Below are 13,610 nucleotides of genomic sequence, written 5' to 3'. Positions count from 1 at the left end.
CCCAAAGATAAATACATTCAATTATGGGCAAGTAGAAGGTTCTGGTTTTGGAACAGCTACAGAAGGAACGGGGAGAGAGAAGCGAGAGACCGTCCTGGATGGTGCTCTGCAGCCACAGCACTGGCTCCCCATCCTTCCCTTTCAAAATGCAGGCGGTGATGATGAATGCCTGTGTGTGCCTCACTGCTGGCCTTTCCTTGCCAAGGGCATTCTGACTGCTGCCTTCTCTGACACAGCTTCTCCTGCCCCTCCCAGGGCCACTGACCCTTCGCCATGAGAAGCAATGCATAATTAGTGCCCTAATCGACCACTGGCTTATGTACACTCAGATATTTTTAAAGGATCCGAGGTGGAATGTGCATTTCTGGCTGAAGTCCAAGCAAATCCTTAGCAGAGCAGAGCTGAGGCAAAGGCCAAGCCCTGGGAGCTGTGTGCTCTCTGTCATGTGCTGCCCATTGCTCCTGTGCCAGAGCAGGGAGACACAGGGACTGTCTGATCCCCACAGCGTGGTGTGATCAACTCATGATCACCACTGCCCCAGGCTTTGCTCCTTGCTGACATTCATGCTCTTTATTAAGAGCAAAACCCTATTTTTGTTCCCAGACCGCTTTACACAACAGCTGCTTCTATTCTTAAGCAGTAGGGCTGACACTCGTTAATGGAGCCCCACAATGATGATGGGTGAGATGGAGCTGCCAAAGGCTCCTGCTGCAAACCTCTGCTGCAAAGCTCTGCTGCAAACCTCTGCTCACAGGCTTTATGGCCTCAAGGTCCGTGAGTCTGTTCACCTCTGTTACCTTCCCTCTGCCCAAAAACCAATGCCCAGCACAGTTTGGGTTTGCTTGCACCCAGTCCAAGCCTCTTTGTCAATTATAAGAATCTGATTTACTCACTGACAAATCCTACACTAATTTTCTTCTATACTGTGTGAAGCAGACAAGAATTGCAAAAAATATTACTATCATGTAATGGTCCCCAGGAGTTTTCACACACACAGCTCTGTATGTCATGGAGTRTGGGAACCACAGTTTATTTCCACCAATATTTGATCCCCAGCGCCCAATGACTTCAGCTGCCATTTACACCAAAAGATTTGAATTATGGCTTAGAAATATTTATTTTTCCTAGTCTTTTGTAGTTCCTCAAATCCCTATAAGGAACCTCATACTTCCTGGAAGACCAGCTTTAGAGTAGTGCTGAGGAATGGGAAAATTTAAAGCAAAAAATACCAAAATGTCATTGCATCAATGATGTTACTRCCTTGTAATCAAAGGTATTTCTTTTCGGTGTGTTACTTAGCAGAGCCATCCAGTCTCTCAGAACACTGGCACAATTCTAGCTAAACAGTTTTACAAGAAGTGGCTAAAACAGCCTGCAAAAGCCTTAATAAACATCTGAAAAGTACTGAAGTCAAAAGGCTTTGCTTAGTAAGTCACCCTGTCTGCTCTACCCAGACCATTACAGGATTTAGCAGCCTGCCAGCATCAAGCAGCTTTTTGCCTGTACCCATAAAAAGCCCTTTTCTTCAGAGAAGATCCAACCTGCAGAAGTGCAAATTGAGAACGCAAGAGTGGCAACAAAAGTCAGGGCTGAAAAAATGCAGAATCATTCCAAGAATAAAAGAACCATCTGGAGAAATACTTTCTTTGGTTTACCTTGAGCAGAAGAGGATATTTGCAAATTCTCTGAATTGGAGTCAGCAGGTAACCCTCTAGTGGAATGTCTGTTGTCTTTCTGCCTCCCAAAAGCATGCAACCCTATAATCAAAAAAAGAAACAAATGTTACCTCACACACAAAGCTTTCAGATGATTTTTGACAGGATTTTGTATTTCTAAAACATGCATTAKGGCCAGAAAGCACTCAATCACACTAAGGTACAGGAAATGGCACTTTCTTCCCCACTGACATACAGCCATCACGCCTGCAAAGTTCTGCAGGCATCAGTAGAAGAAAATTTGCCGTGGATAACAAAATTTGCCATGGATAACAATGGCCGTGCAGAAAGGTATCTCCTTAGTGAAATATTTTGCAGCTAATGATTTTAAAAATGTCTTAACAGTACAATGGCAAACAGCAAACCTAGATGCACCATTACCTAAAATAATCCAATCTACCCCCACAACAGATATGACCAGTCCTCTTTGCTCACTATGCTGGTCCAGAAAACTCTTGAAGGCTAAAATAAAGCCTACTAACTAGTAATCATGTAATTAACTCTAGTCCAATCCTTATGTCTAAATTGAACTGGAATTGAAACAAATGAGTCATCTGCATTACATCCACCAATTCTCTGGCAAAACGTAATGCCTGAGCACAGCTGGACAAAGAGCCTGGGCACACTGGCTGGCTAACCAGCACACGTGGAACTTTCCAATAGACTACAGAAATTAATTTCAGGATTGAAAGAGAAGGGGACTATAAAAACAGGGCATGGCATTGGGGGAAAAACACCCTTACAGTCCTTGATCTGTCCTTAATTTTTTACAATAATCTGTAATCTGTGTAACAAATCAATGCTGACCTACTGTAATATTTTTATACATCTCCCTGAAGATTCTACTATTGGCTGCTGCCAGAGACAGGTAGTAGATTCAGGTGGACTTCAAATATAATTCAGACAAACTATGTTCAACCACGAATATGAACTTTGCTCCAAAAGTCACTCCAGTTGCAAATCTGTCCTGTCCACACAGAAGTTGAACTTTAAATGCAGTTCAGCCAAGAAATGTCTGCTTTGGGGCATCACCAGTAACATTTTCCCCTGTGAAACACATGCTGTGGCTCAGAGACAGTCTGAAATTTAGTGGGGCTTTTTGGCTGCAGTTCAACAATTCTTCTCTTCAAGAAATGTTCACAGACATCATACGTAAAATCTCGTTAGTCCTAACTGGTATTTTTACAGACAATTGTCTGTAAAATAACCCGTCCCCAGGCTATTCTAGATCTGTGGTGTTGCCTACCCAGCTCACAATGCTCCCTGTCCAGTTTCCCAGTCTTGAGTGATTCAGTCCTTCCCATCTCTTCTTTCAGCCCTCTCTCTAGCTCTGGGCTCAAAATTGAGCCCTTTAACACTTACTGATTTTTCAAACACATTCCCACATTCTGTGTTTCAGCAGCTGTGAGGGGGCAATCGGGCCAAATCTACCCTCACAAGCAAAGCTTTGTATTTTAATGCTGCTTTCTCTGCATAGTAGCATTATAGCACTGGTTTAGAGGGCACTGGAGAAGGGAAGGGGGGCCTGGAAGAAATGACAGCAGCCACAGCTGAGTAGACACAGCAGAGCAGCCTCTCTTGCCATGTTTACTGCATTTTTAACAGTCCCTTGGATTCGGGTGCTGCAGCAAGCCACAGCAGACATTGTGACATCTTTGATAAGCCTTGTAATCAGTCTGTCAGCTGCTGTCTCTAACACAAACAGGAGACTTYGTCAATCCAGTGGAAGTGGAGAACATCCTGAATGTTGGGAAGGACGGTGTTGGCACCTTCCCTCCACTTTCTCACTGATTTCCCTCCCCAGAAGCACCCAAAAAACTCATGAACAAGGAAAGGGGGAGTCATTAATAATTCAAAGGAATGGTTTAATAAGGTTCACTAAAACTCAGACCTGACAAAGAGCCTGCCTACCCAACAGCACGAGGGCAGACTCCTGAGGCCTGTATCTTGTGGCTAAAGGAATTCTCCGACCCTGCTCGAGACTGATGTTTATGCAGAAGTTTTCTTTTGCTGCACTACACTGGGAAAGAACAGACCTTTCGCAGAAAGCAAAGAAAGRACAGCAGAAAGAAGAGCAGAAAGAAAAGGAGGTCTTTTGCAAGGAAGACCCTGAGTGCTCCATACCTGGAATGGGTAATACCTGCAAAATGCCCAGCATGCCGGGGATACCGAAGAGTTATTCTGAGCACGGGGCAATGTCAGATCATTCAGTYAAGAGTGCTAGAGAAGGTGCTTACCAGAAGGAATGTTCTCACTGTTGGGATCTTGTTCAATTCCATCAGCAGTCTGAGTGCTTTCTCGTGGTTGCTGCAGTACTCCTCGTACACAAAGAATTTGTCTTTCTGCAAGGAAAAACAAAGTAATGTATTGACTCAGACACCACTAGAGATTATTTTGCCACAGTCTGTTAACAAATTCTTTACAAAAAGAGGTGCACTCCAAGTGGCATAAGCATTGGAGTTTTCATGAAAGTGTGTGACCCAGCTGTAATGTGAATAATGYACACGGTGTTCCACTAATTCCTGACTGACTCAGTTGCAAGTCAACAGAGGCTTTTCTGAGCACTGAGACTTCCAGCACTTTTAACACTTCACTCAGATCACAGATATTCTTTGCTGAAAGGAGAGATTTTGCTATCTTGGGGATACTTGCATGTGTGTCAGGATATTCCGTGAAAGAAGTCAGGAGCAAAATTAAGTCAGGAGCAAAGGGGGCTGACCACTGCTGCAGAAGGAAAAAACACAGGTGGCTGGGAAGAACCACAGCCTGAAAGAAATAAGGCCAGAAAGAAGCTCTGAGACCTGGAGGGGAACTGTSACACAAAGCAGCCAGCTGGAAAGGCCCTGCTTTTCAGGGGTGAGAGCCCTGCATCTGCAGCATCCAGCTACTTTTGAGACAGCTCACAGTGATCCAAGCAAAAAACTACTGCCAGCTGAAGGAATTAGCCAGCAGGAATTCACGGGAACACAGCTCAGTCACTGGGCATTCCCTTTGTGCTGTCACATGGAAAAGCAATTGTGTTTATGTTACTTTAGGGGAATTTGACATTCTGGCCAGATGCTCAATAGTAGATATACATGTTCAGTTTGTAAAATGCTTCTGGGTTTGCTTTATTACTAGTTGACTTTTGCCCCTTCAGGTATTTCAAAAGAAAGAACTGAGAACAATAGATGTCCAAACACAAGAACAATGGTACAAAGCCAATAAAACAACAGCCACAAAGGGTTTGATGCAAAGCACTAGAATGCAGATGTTCAAGACTTTTATCCTTCACTGGCAGCTGTTCAGTTGCTGCTGGGTGCAATACTGGGAAGCTGCAAAGAAACAAAAGCTGCAGACCATGAGATACAGGAAAAGGCAGGGCTGGGTCCACAGCACAAAAGAAAAAAGGCAACCATAGGATTGTTGTCAACCATAAATACAGGAGAGTTACAGATTAATACAGATATACAAGTTTTTCCCACATTTTCTCCTCTCACCTCTTCTCAATCCCCCGGATGCACACAAAGCACCATGCTWGAAACTAAAACCAGCAGCCATTAACACAAGATCATCCATTACACAGGCGCACACAAAATGTCACTGCTCAGGTTTCTGACTGGGCTTGGAGTGCCTAGAGTTTGGAACGTTATTTTTAGATCATCACAAAATCCTTTTGCTAAAGCTCAAGACAGTACAATAATTATGCACACACCAGAGCGCTTTCCTCAAGTCTTTCCCAGCTGTGTCCCATGCTGGCAACCCACAAATATGAGAACTATGCTTTAAATTGCTCCGTGTCTGAAGTGTTTCATTTCCTCTCTGGGTGATATTCAGTCCTGGGCCCTCCCAAAACCTGCTGAGGAAATTATCAGTTCCATTATTACAGATGTTAGCCCAGGAATTCTGAAGCTGCAGTTACTCCAGGTTGAAGTATAATTATGGTCAGGGATGTGACCACATCAAAATGGCATTTTCTTACTCAGCAAATCTGCTGATTTGCTAGACCTAGCTGGATCAGCTGGACCTTCTGTTTTGGTGACAGAGTTAAGTCTGTGCAATTCTCAGCTTGGTTAAAATAAATCTTTAACCAATATTTTATTCTCCAGAATAAGTCATTTTGGGTCCATTAGTACTGCCCACAAATTAGTGCAAATTTGAAAACAGTCTTGACTAGAAAAAAAGCAATTAAGACATAGGGAAACTGCAACATATTATTTGGACATGAGAAAAAAAGGAAAATAATTCAATGGAAAAAGGAAGAGTTTCTAAAAATACTTCGTTGTTTAGCTCAGTTTGATGTAGTGTCCATTGTTCAACCTCATTCACAAGTTTTTTCCCACCCTACCTACAACTTTCATGTAAGACACACATAGTCACAGTATTGCTTCAAGCCTTAGAAATTAGGGCTTGCYAAGGGCAGGAGAGCTTAGGACAGGAAACTGTATTTTCAGATATCATTAAGACATTGTACTTACAAATTTTAAGAAAACATTTCCCAATTCATGCTGAGACTGGGGTTCTGGTTGCAGACAAAATTCCAGGGCAGCCAGGAACTCCTTGTGAACACCAAGAATGTCTTCAATGTTAGAAAATAAGATCTGAAATATAAGGATCAGCTAGTTTTTAATATATATCTGTTTTCTGCTAAATAGAAACATCAAAATACTGTGGAGCTCTAGACTTACCATGACAGGATCCTAAGGTCAGGCAGGGATTTGTAAAGAATGAATTACACTGTATTTCCACCTTTCCTAGCCCCTTATGAAAATCTTCATTGCTACCGAAGTACCTGCTGTAAATTAAGGTTATCTTTGCAGATCCCTGAGCATGCTTAATGCAAGTAACCTCTTTTAAGTCTTGAGACTATTTCCTATGAGAACAGCCAGGTAAATGGTAGCACGAGGACCAGGTCACTTTGCAGGAGACAGAGGCAGGGAGGAATCTGCCTTTCCTTTCCATGCATTAGAAATCCCTTCCTGGAAGAAAGGGGCTTGAAGCTATCACACACAAAGAAATACCTGTACACAGGAGACAAAATCTCTGCCATATGGAAACCAGCCTTTCACTGCCCAGAGCACACAGAATAGTGTACAATTCTCACAAACCTCAAGAGCAGTGTTTAGAGTTTCCTTTCACTGACCTCAGTGACTCCAGAAGGCACATGTAGAGGGAAAGAGTCCCCTCATCCAACCCTGTATTAAAAGGTAATGGTGACAGTTAAACAATCCCTGTGATTTCAATATAGGTGTGCTAAGGAGAATAAACTGCCAGGGTGAAAGATGCTACAAAGGCACTATAAGTCTTAGTCATTTTCACACAAAATGTGAGAAGAAAGTGTGAATCCACGTGTAGGAGATGGAATGCTACGCAGAGAGTGGAAGAAGTCCTCATGCCATCCCGTGGCAGTCACTGGAGGGAAGCCTACGTGGGCAGAGTAAATCCTGGAGTCTGCCGTGACATCCGTSTTGCAGACGATGTTTCTATCACTTTGCTTCAACTATGACACYTGCAAAGAGAAGATCTGCAGTGCAGTAAAACCACCAAAGCCTCCCAGGTCTGGGTCAGTGAGTGGGTGACCCTACAGTGTGCAGCCTGACAGAGCCAGCCTCCATCTTCCTGGCACTTGGTGTGGGAAATGATTGAGCCTAACTCTTTCAAACACTTCCCAAAATGCCTTACTGCAGCACTAAACTCTTCAACTTTATGCACTGGAATTTATTCACCAGCTGTGGCACTCATTCAGCCTGGTGGCTGGTGATGTGGCAGCAATTCAGAGAAACAATAATCTGTAAATTAAATCAAATCATTAAACATAGGAACGGAACCTCAAATCCTGGCTTAAAACTAGTGTCTCTCTGGTTTAGCYGGGGTAGACTAGATCAGGAATTCAAGGCCTCAGGTTCAATTCTCTACTTTCTGTTATTCACGAGGATGGGCGGAGTATTTCTGTCAAACTTCTTCAAGTTGGCTGCACGTGCAGAGCAGAGCCCGTTGCATCTTCCTTGTCTTTGCTTCCCTCTCCCTTCAGGAACTCTGAGATAGGGTGTGTGCACCATCGTTAATGCCCGCTTGTGTCTCAGCTCCTTTCTAGCTCTCAACAAGCAGAAAGATTCCAACACATTGAATTTGCACTGACTGGCTCAAAAGCCCCCAGAAAAGGCCAGGGAGCTAGGATCCTTTGAGTGCTTCCAAAAAGCTTCCTGTGCTAATTGAAGCAGAGCCTGCGCCTGTTGTGTCCCGGGGCTAAAGCGATGCGATGGGGCGGCACTGCCGGCGCTGCTGTGCCAGAATGGGATAACTGAGCACCAGCAAAACATCTGTCAGGGATGGTTTGATCCTGCAGGAGCAGTCTTCAGGGCTGTTTTTTGATCCAAGGAATATCTGTGCAAGCTCATGAATTTTGAGGTAATCACTAAAGTTCAGCTTGCAGCAGAATCTGCAGGTGAGAGTCACTTACCCMAAAATCAAGGCAGCAGACAGACCTTGACTGCACATGCTCCTGTACCTGATTCCGTTACCACCCTCGTGYCCAAGTTGTACTCTCTTCAAACTGCTGTCTCGGTAGTGACTGCAGTGCCTGCTGTGAGCATGTATCATTTTAACACATCAGGACACTTATTCCCACACGAGGCAGTGAATAAGCTAAAACCAATTTTTTTATGATGCTGCTGCAGCTGTTAGTCACTGGAGCAGTTGTAAGATCTGGGCCTGGAACAGGACTCAATGTGGTCTTTCTGGAGGGGGCTACAGTGGCCAAAGATTACTGAAATCTCTGGTGCTTGGCATCAGCTGTGGAGAAATCGGCAAAATAATACCGGGAGCAATAACCCAATTTATCTGAAAAAGCATTTTCTCCTTTTGCTCAGAGGTGAGTGCCTGCCAGAATAGACATTTCTGCCACGTAAAGAAAGAGAGTAAAGACAGGTTTCTCCTTACATAAGATGCCAAGCTGTTTTTATAGTCTCTTCCACCATCAGCCATCTCACAGCCCTCTGGTGACTCAAGACACATCATATCAGCAGGTAGATTATCCAAAGTCCCAACACCACCTTGCTCTTCCTGCCTCTACCAGCAAGGAGGGAGAAAGGAGCAGAAAATAAAAAACAAGTATCTTTCAACTGGAGGAAAGACAATTAAATTACTCTGTGCAGTGAGAGATGGAGGGGGGAAGGAGGAGATAATATTGACTCTGGAAACTATGGACACAGGAAAACTGTGCCTTGTGACTCTGCTTCACCAGAAATAGGCACAAGCCTTCTATTACTGAAGGAAAGCTCTCTTATTGAAAGCTTAGTATTGTAGTTACAGGAATAAATGAGGTCTCACAGTGGCCTCAAAAAGACCAGGCATTTCAGGAATGACACAAAAATAAAGTGGTATTTCCCCAAAGAAGCACGAAGAAGCTTCAAATACAAATTCTGCTGCACAGGCTTTGTGAGCACTGCATCTGATTATGTGGCAGTCTTAATTAGTATTCATTTTGATGATATATGACTAACGGTAGAGTAGTACTTTTCAACAACATCAACACTGACAAATGGTTGTGTAGGTTTATTTTTATGCCGAGCTTAGTTTTTGCACGCTTTCATGTACACAAGATCTATTGTCACTAATTTTCTTCAGCCACCCCTGAATTGACTCCAGACACTAGCTGGTGAGTTTTTGGAGAGTGGGGATTTTCAAATGTGAGGACAGTAAGAGGCTGAGCTGCACAAAGCTGCCATCCCCTTGCTGGCAGGCAGTGCATGGCAGCCCTGGCTGCAGAAGTGCCCAAGGGGCAGCCCAGAATGGCACCGATGAGGAGGCAGCTCCTCCAGGGGAACAGGAGCCAAGTGCAGCCGCACTGCTGCTTTAACACCTCCTGTGGCTGCCACAGRGCTCAGGGCAAAGCTGATTCTCCTGCTCCAGGACAAGTGCAAGTGCAGCATTTCCCCATCCGGTGGCAAACAAACTGCACTCTGTGCCACTCAGCAGTGGCTTTCATTTGCACGTGTGTACAAAGAGGGGTTTGGTCTCATGGGCCTATGTGTACAAGGTGAGTTTTTAAGCCAAATTGCTACAAGAAAATGTTTTATGTATTTATGACATTAATGAACAACAAGCACCCCTGTGACCACACACACTAGACAAGCTTCTGCCTCAAAGTTCTCTATGTTCCTTAACTCTTTCCAGTGCAAAATCCATTTGGGAACCTCCTCATACAAGGGTCTCACAATACACAGATCTCCCAGAAGAACCCAAATTCCTTTCCACAAGAACACAAAGGAATATTCCTGCCATGGGAATATTCCTTCTCATAAGCCCTATTAATTTTCTATTAGACAACAGCAGATACAAATTGGCTAACTCAGTATTGCCAAACTAAATAGACAAGGGCTGTGGATTCCCTGCCTTTCCTCTCAAAGAGATTGAAATGGCCCCTCTGTACTCTACTTAGCATTTCACAAATCTTGCCAAAATTTAATAACTTTGACAACACTACACTGTTGTCAAATTTTTCTAAAATTAGCCAGTGAGATGAAAAATTGCTGGAAGATGACAGCTCTAAGAATGGGCAAACAGACTACAGATAAACTATCAACATGAGCTCTTTTCCTTAGGGAACTGGCTTAATAATAAGCATCAATGTGACAAGAGGATATTTGATATTTATGTCCCTGAAGCTAACCTTTCTTTGCATATCACTTTTTCTACCGAGGAAACAAGGAAGACAGAAGAAATACCTTAACATTCTCCTCTGTTATGTACTTCTCAGCTTTGTCCACTGCATTCTGTCGGATCCGGTGAAGAAATGCCTGCAGAGATGAAAAAAGATCTATGTTCAAATAGTTGGATTTCACTCTTTTATTTCCTCTAGGTTCCCATCAACACAGTGTGGCTGATTACCTTTAACACCAAAATAATGTAAACATTTAAGAAAGCTCCACCATAGATGTCAGGGTGGTACGCTGGCATTACAAAGATATTTCCTACAATGCTGATGGGCTTTGCCTGACAATAAATGCCTTCCCYTTGCGGAAGCTTTTAGCTTTAATAATCTTTTACTACCAGTAGACTACAGCAGGGTCCATTGACTTGTTTGAAGGTTTCCTGTGTCTCCAGGGTGTCTCTCTGCCCCAGAGCAGCGTGCCCAACACACAGTGAGATGTATGCCAGCGAGGGMCTGCCAAAACAACAAAGGGACAGTGCCACTGCTGGAGTGAGGAACATCAGTCAGGCCTGGGCTTAGGGACAACGTCAACAGGCTCAATATGCACAAAGGCAAATGGAACCACCCCACAGTGCCCTCGATACATTAAGCTGTTCACTCTGTTTTAGGTGGTGAGAAATGGATGATAGGCAGAGGTGCTCAGTAAGAGGAAGTAGCACCAGAAATTTCAGGCTTCCTGTGTATCAAATTGAACACGATTAGGATGACAAGGTTCAAACTAACAATTGAGTAACATGAGCAAGTTCACACCTACTCTGAAAACATGAACTTCAGCAAACATTCATTTTTATTAGACAGACTATTTCAGTAGAGCTGTGTTCCCACACAGCCTCCCACGAAGCTCAAAGGACCTTCGAGCTACTTTGCTAAAGATCACGGGGGTTTTTTGGTATGGAGGCAAAGACTTCTAACAGCCACATTTAGTGGCAACGCAAATTCTAGTGATTAAAAAAAAAAAAAATTACCCTCAAAAGTTCTTGTTCGTATGTATGGCCCCTGTGCTGTATTTGCAAGGTGAAGATGCTAGTGATGATCAAATGTTGGAATTTATTATTCATGTCACCTGTAATTTGTCACTGTGAGCACATTTTCTTGGAAACAAGATATCTGCACGTGCAAGAAACTTTAAACGATTGATGGCACAACAGTAAAGCAATTTATTAAGTCTGAAAATACTATGCTCATGGAGATGCCTGGATCTTTGTTCGGGATCACTGATGAATTAACATAATTGTCTCACTTGTCTCCTAAGTGCAGTGTGATGTTCCAGTCAGCTGTTCAGGAAACAGSTTTTACAGGACTGTGCTTTTAAGCTGTTGCTTCTCCAGCAACACGCGGACCAGTTGCCTCACCGCTGTTTCTGTTCTCCTTTTCATTTCCCTCAGGGACAGGCACAGTTTGCCTGCCTTGCTGTTTAGTAAGAAGTCTCTTGCTATTTCTGAATGTTTGAGGAAGTATCTGCCTTAAACATGAATTTTGAGAAGGGGCATGAGCAAACTGTCATCGCTTTGTCCCCAGTGTTTGCCTTGTGTTACTTATGCTACATAGAAGATGGAAAACACTAATTTTCCCCAATGAAGTTAAGGCTACAAATTGAGTTCAACAAGGTCCATTTGAAAAGGATTTGAGAGAAATCCCAGTTTTTTCATGTGTTTCATGTAGGCAACTGCTTCATGTGACAACAGCTCACAATTAGCAGAGTCTTTCCTTAAAATATGCTCTGTGCTTTTGTGGTTTAGAGGTGCTGCAAAGACACTAAAAACAATGAGGTTTCATTGAAACAGGGGCCTGTGAGGATTGTGACTAGAACAAAGTACCTTCATACAAAAGGGGCCATTAACAAATACTTACTTAATGAAATGAACTTTTATACCTAAATTTTGTTCTAGATTTGTAATATGTTTCTCTTAGTATTTATTGGAAGAAATTTTCCAACATGATGTGAAAAGGAAAGAAAGTGTTTCACTCTGCTCATTCTAATTTGTCATAAATTTGCTTGAATGCTGCAAGGCTTCGTACTGTGAGATGAACTGTAAACTGTGCTTATGCATGACATGAAGAGCATCAGCTGTGGCCTGCTGAGTTTGGACATAGCAGACCTCTAGGACAAGAAGTCACAAATAAATGTTATGTTGATACCCCTCTGTGGACTGTTTTCCTAATGCTGATTATGTTAACTTGGAAGATGGGACCTTTATCGGGAGACTGAAAATTTATCAGCCATTTTTTTCCCCTGCTTTGTGCCATGACCTTTTCTTGTTCTGGATCCATGGGCTCTGTCAGTCCTCCTGTCCTCTGCTGCTCAAGCAAACAGCCTGGGTTGCTCCGAGACCTGGCCCGAGGTGACCACACTAAAGCAGTGCGAGTGGCAGGGGAGCAATGCAGCATCTGGGGGAATAAGGAGGAAGGCTGGCATGTTGTCAGCCATCTTCTTATGTCTGCTTTTTGTGAAAATCTTTATCCTTTTAAGTCCTGATCAGGGTGGAACAAGAAGATAGAAGGAAGCAGAGCCTACTTTTGCTGCCTGTTTCAGTTTCAAGTAGGCCTGTTTAAGAGTTTCAGCTCTTAAACAGTGTCTTGGTGACCTGCAGTTGGTTGCTGTTTCAGTAATCCCGGGTAGTTGAAAGAGGAGAAACCAAACACCACACCACAGTAGAGAGCTCTGCTCTTGATGGTGATGGAGGGCTGATTSTGATCATCCTGCAGAAAGACCTAAACTCTTCATTGCACCCAATACTCAGTGACAACCAGCCACATTTCCCCTCACACAAGTGGAAAATTATGCCATTTGGTCAGATCTAAGAGGTAGATGAGTCTAAAAATACCACCTGTCCCACTGCACCAAGCCCGCCCACAGCCAGCTTTCGTGGTTCCTCTTCAAACATACTCATTTTATTCTGACGGACTAAAGAAAACCTCCCTCTCATTGTGGCATTCCTCCTCGGCACACAAGTTCTTGCCGAACACAATCATATCACACACAGTCTTAAACTCCAGCTTCCTGCGAAACAGAGTGAAGAATTAGCCCATTATATTTTAAACAGAAAGGGGAAGTTGAGCGAGTGAGGCTTGCTGCAGTCCATGAACTGAAGGGCTCCAGCAGGGACAGTGCCCTGCCAGCCTCGCCACGGCCTCGGACAGCCTGGGGGAAAGACAGACAGCCTGGGGGAAAGACAGCCAGCCCGGGGCAAAGACAGCCAGCC

General features: G+C 43.7%; 1 protein-coding gene across 1 annotated transcript in view; it reads right to left on the bottom strand.

Moving 5' to 3' along the window:
• The window catches only part of PREX1 (phosphatidylinositol-3,4,5-trisphosphate dependent Rac exchange factor 1), a gene marked incomplete at its 5' end in the record, with an annotated part of 62,366 nt that extends 48,958 nt beyond the window's left edge, over positions 1-13,408 (bottom strand). The window contains 5 exons of the mRNA XM_057385338.1: positions 1,656-1,757; positions 3,953-4,057; positions 6,173-6,295; positions 10,421-10,550; positions 13,310-13,408. Coding sequence (XP_057241321.1) covers positions 1,656-1,757; positions 3,953-4,057; positions 6,173-6,295; positions 10,421-10,550; positions 13,310-13,408 — 559 coding nt within the window. The remainder of the gene's footprint in view (positions 1-1,655; positions 1,758-3,952; positions 4,058-6,172; positions 6,296-10,420; positions 10,551-13,309) is intronic.
• Between the last annotated feature and the right edge of the window lie 202 nt (positions 13,409-13,610).

Source organism: Malurus melanocephalus, unplaced genomic scaffold, assembly GCF_030028575.1.
Source record: "Malurus melanocephalus ecotype Western Australia unplaced genomic scaffold, MMel_1.1 scaffold_815, whole genome shotgun sequence".
Lineage (NCBI taxonomy): Eukaryota > Metazoa > Chordata > Aves > Passeriformes > Maluridae > Malurus > Malurus melanocephalus.
Note: the sequence above shows the minus strand (reverse complement) of the source record. Positions and strands in the feature narration are given on the sequence as shown.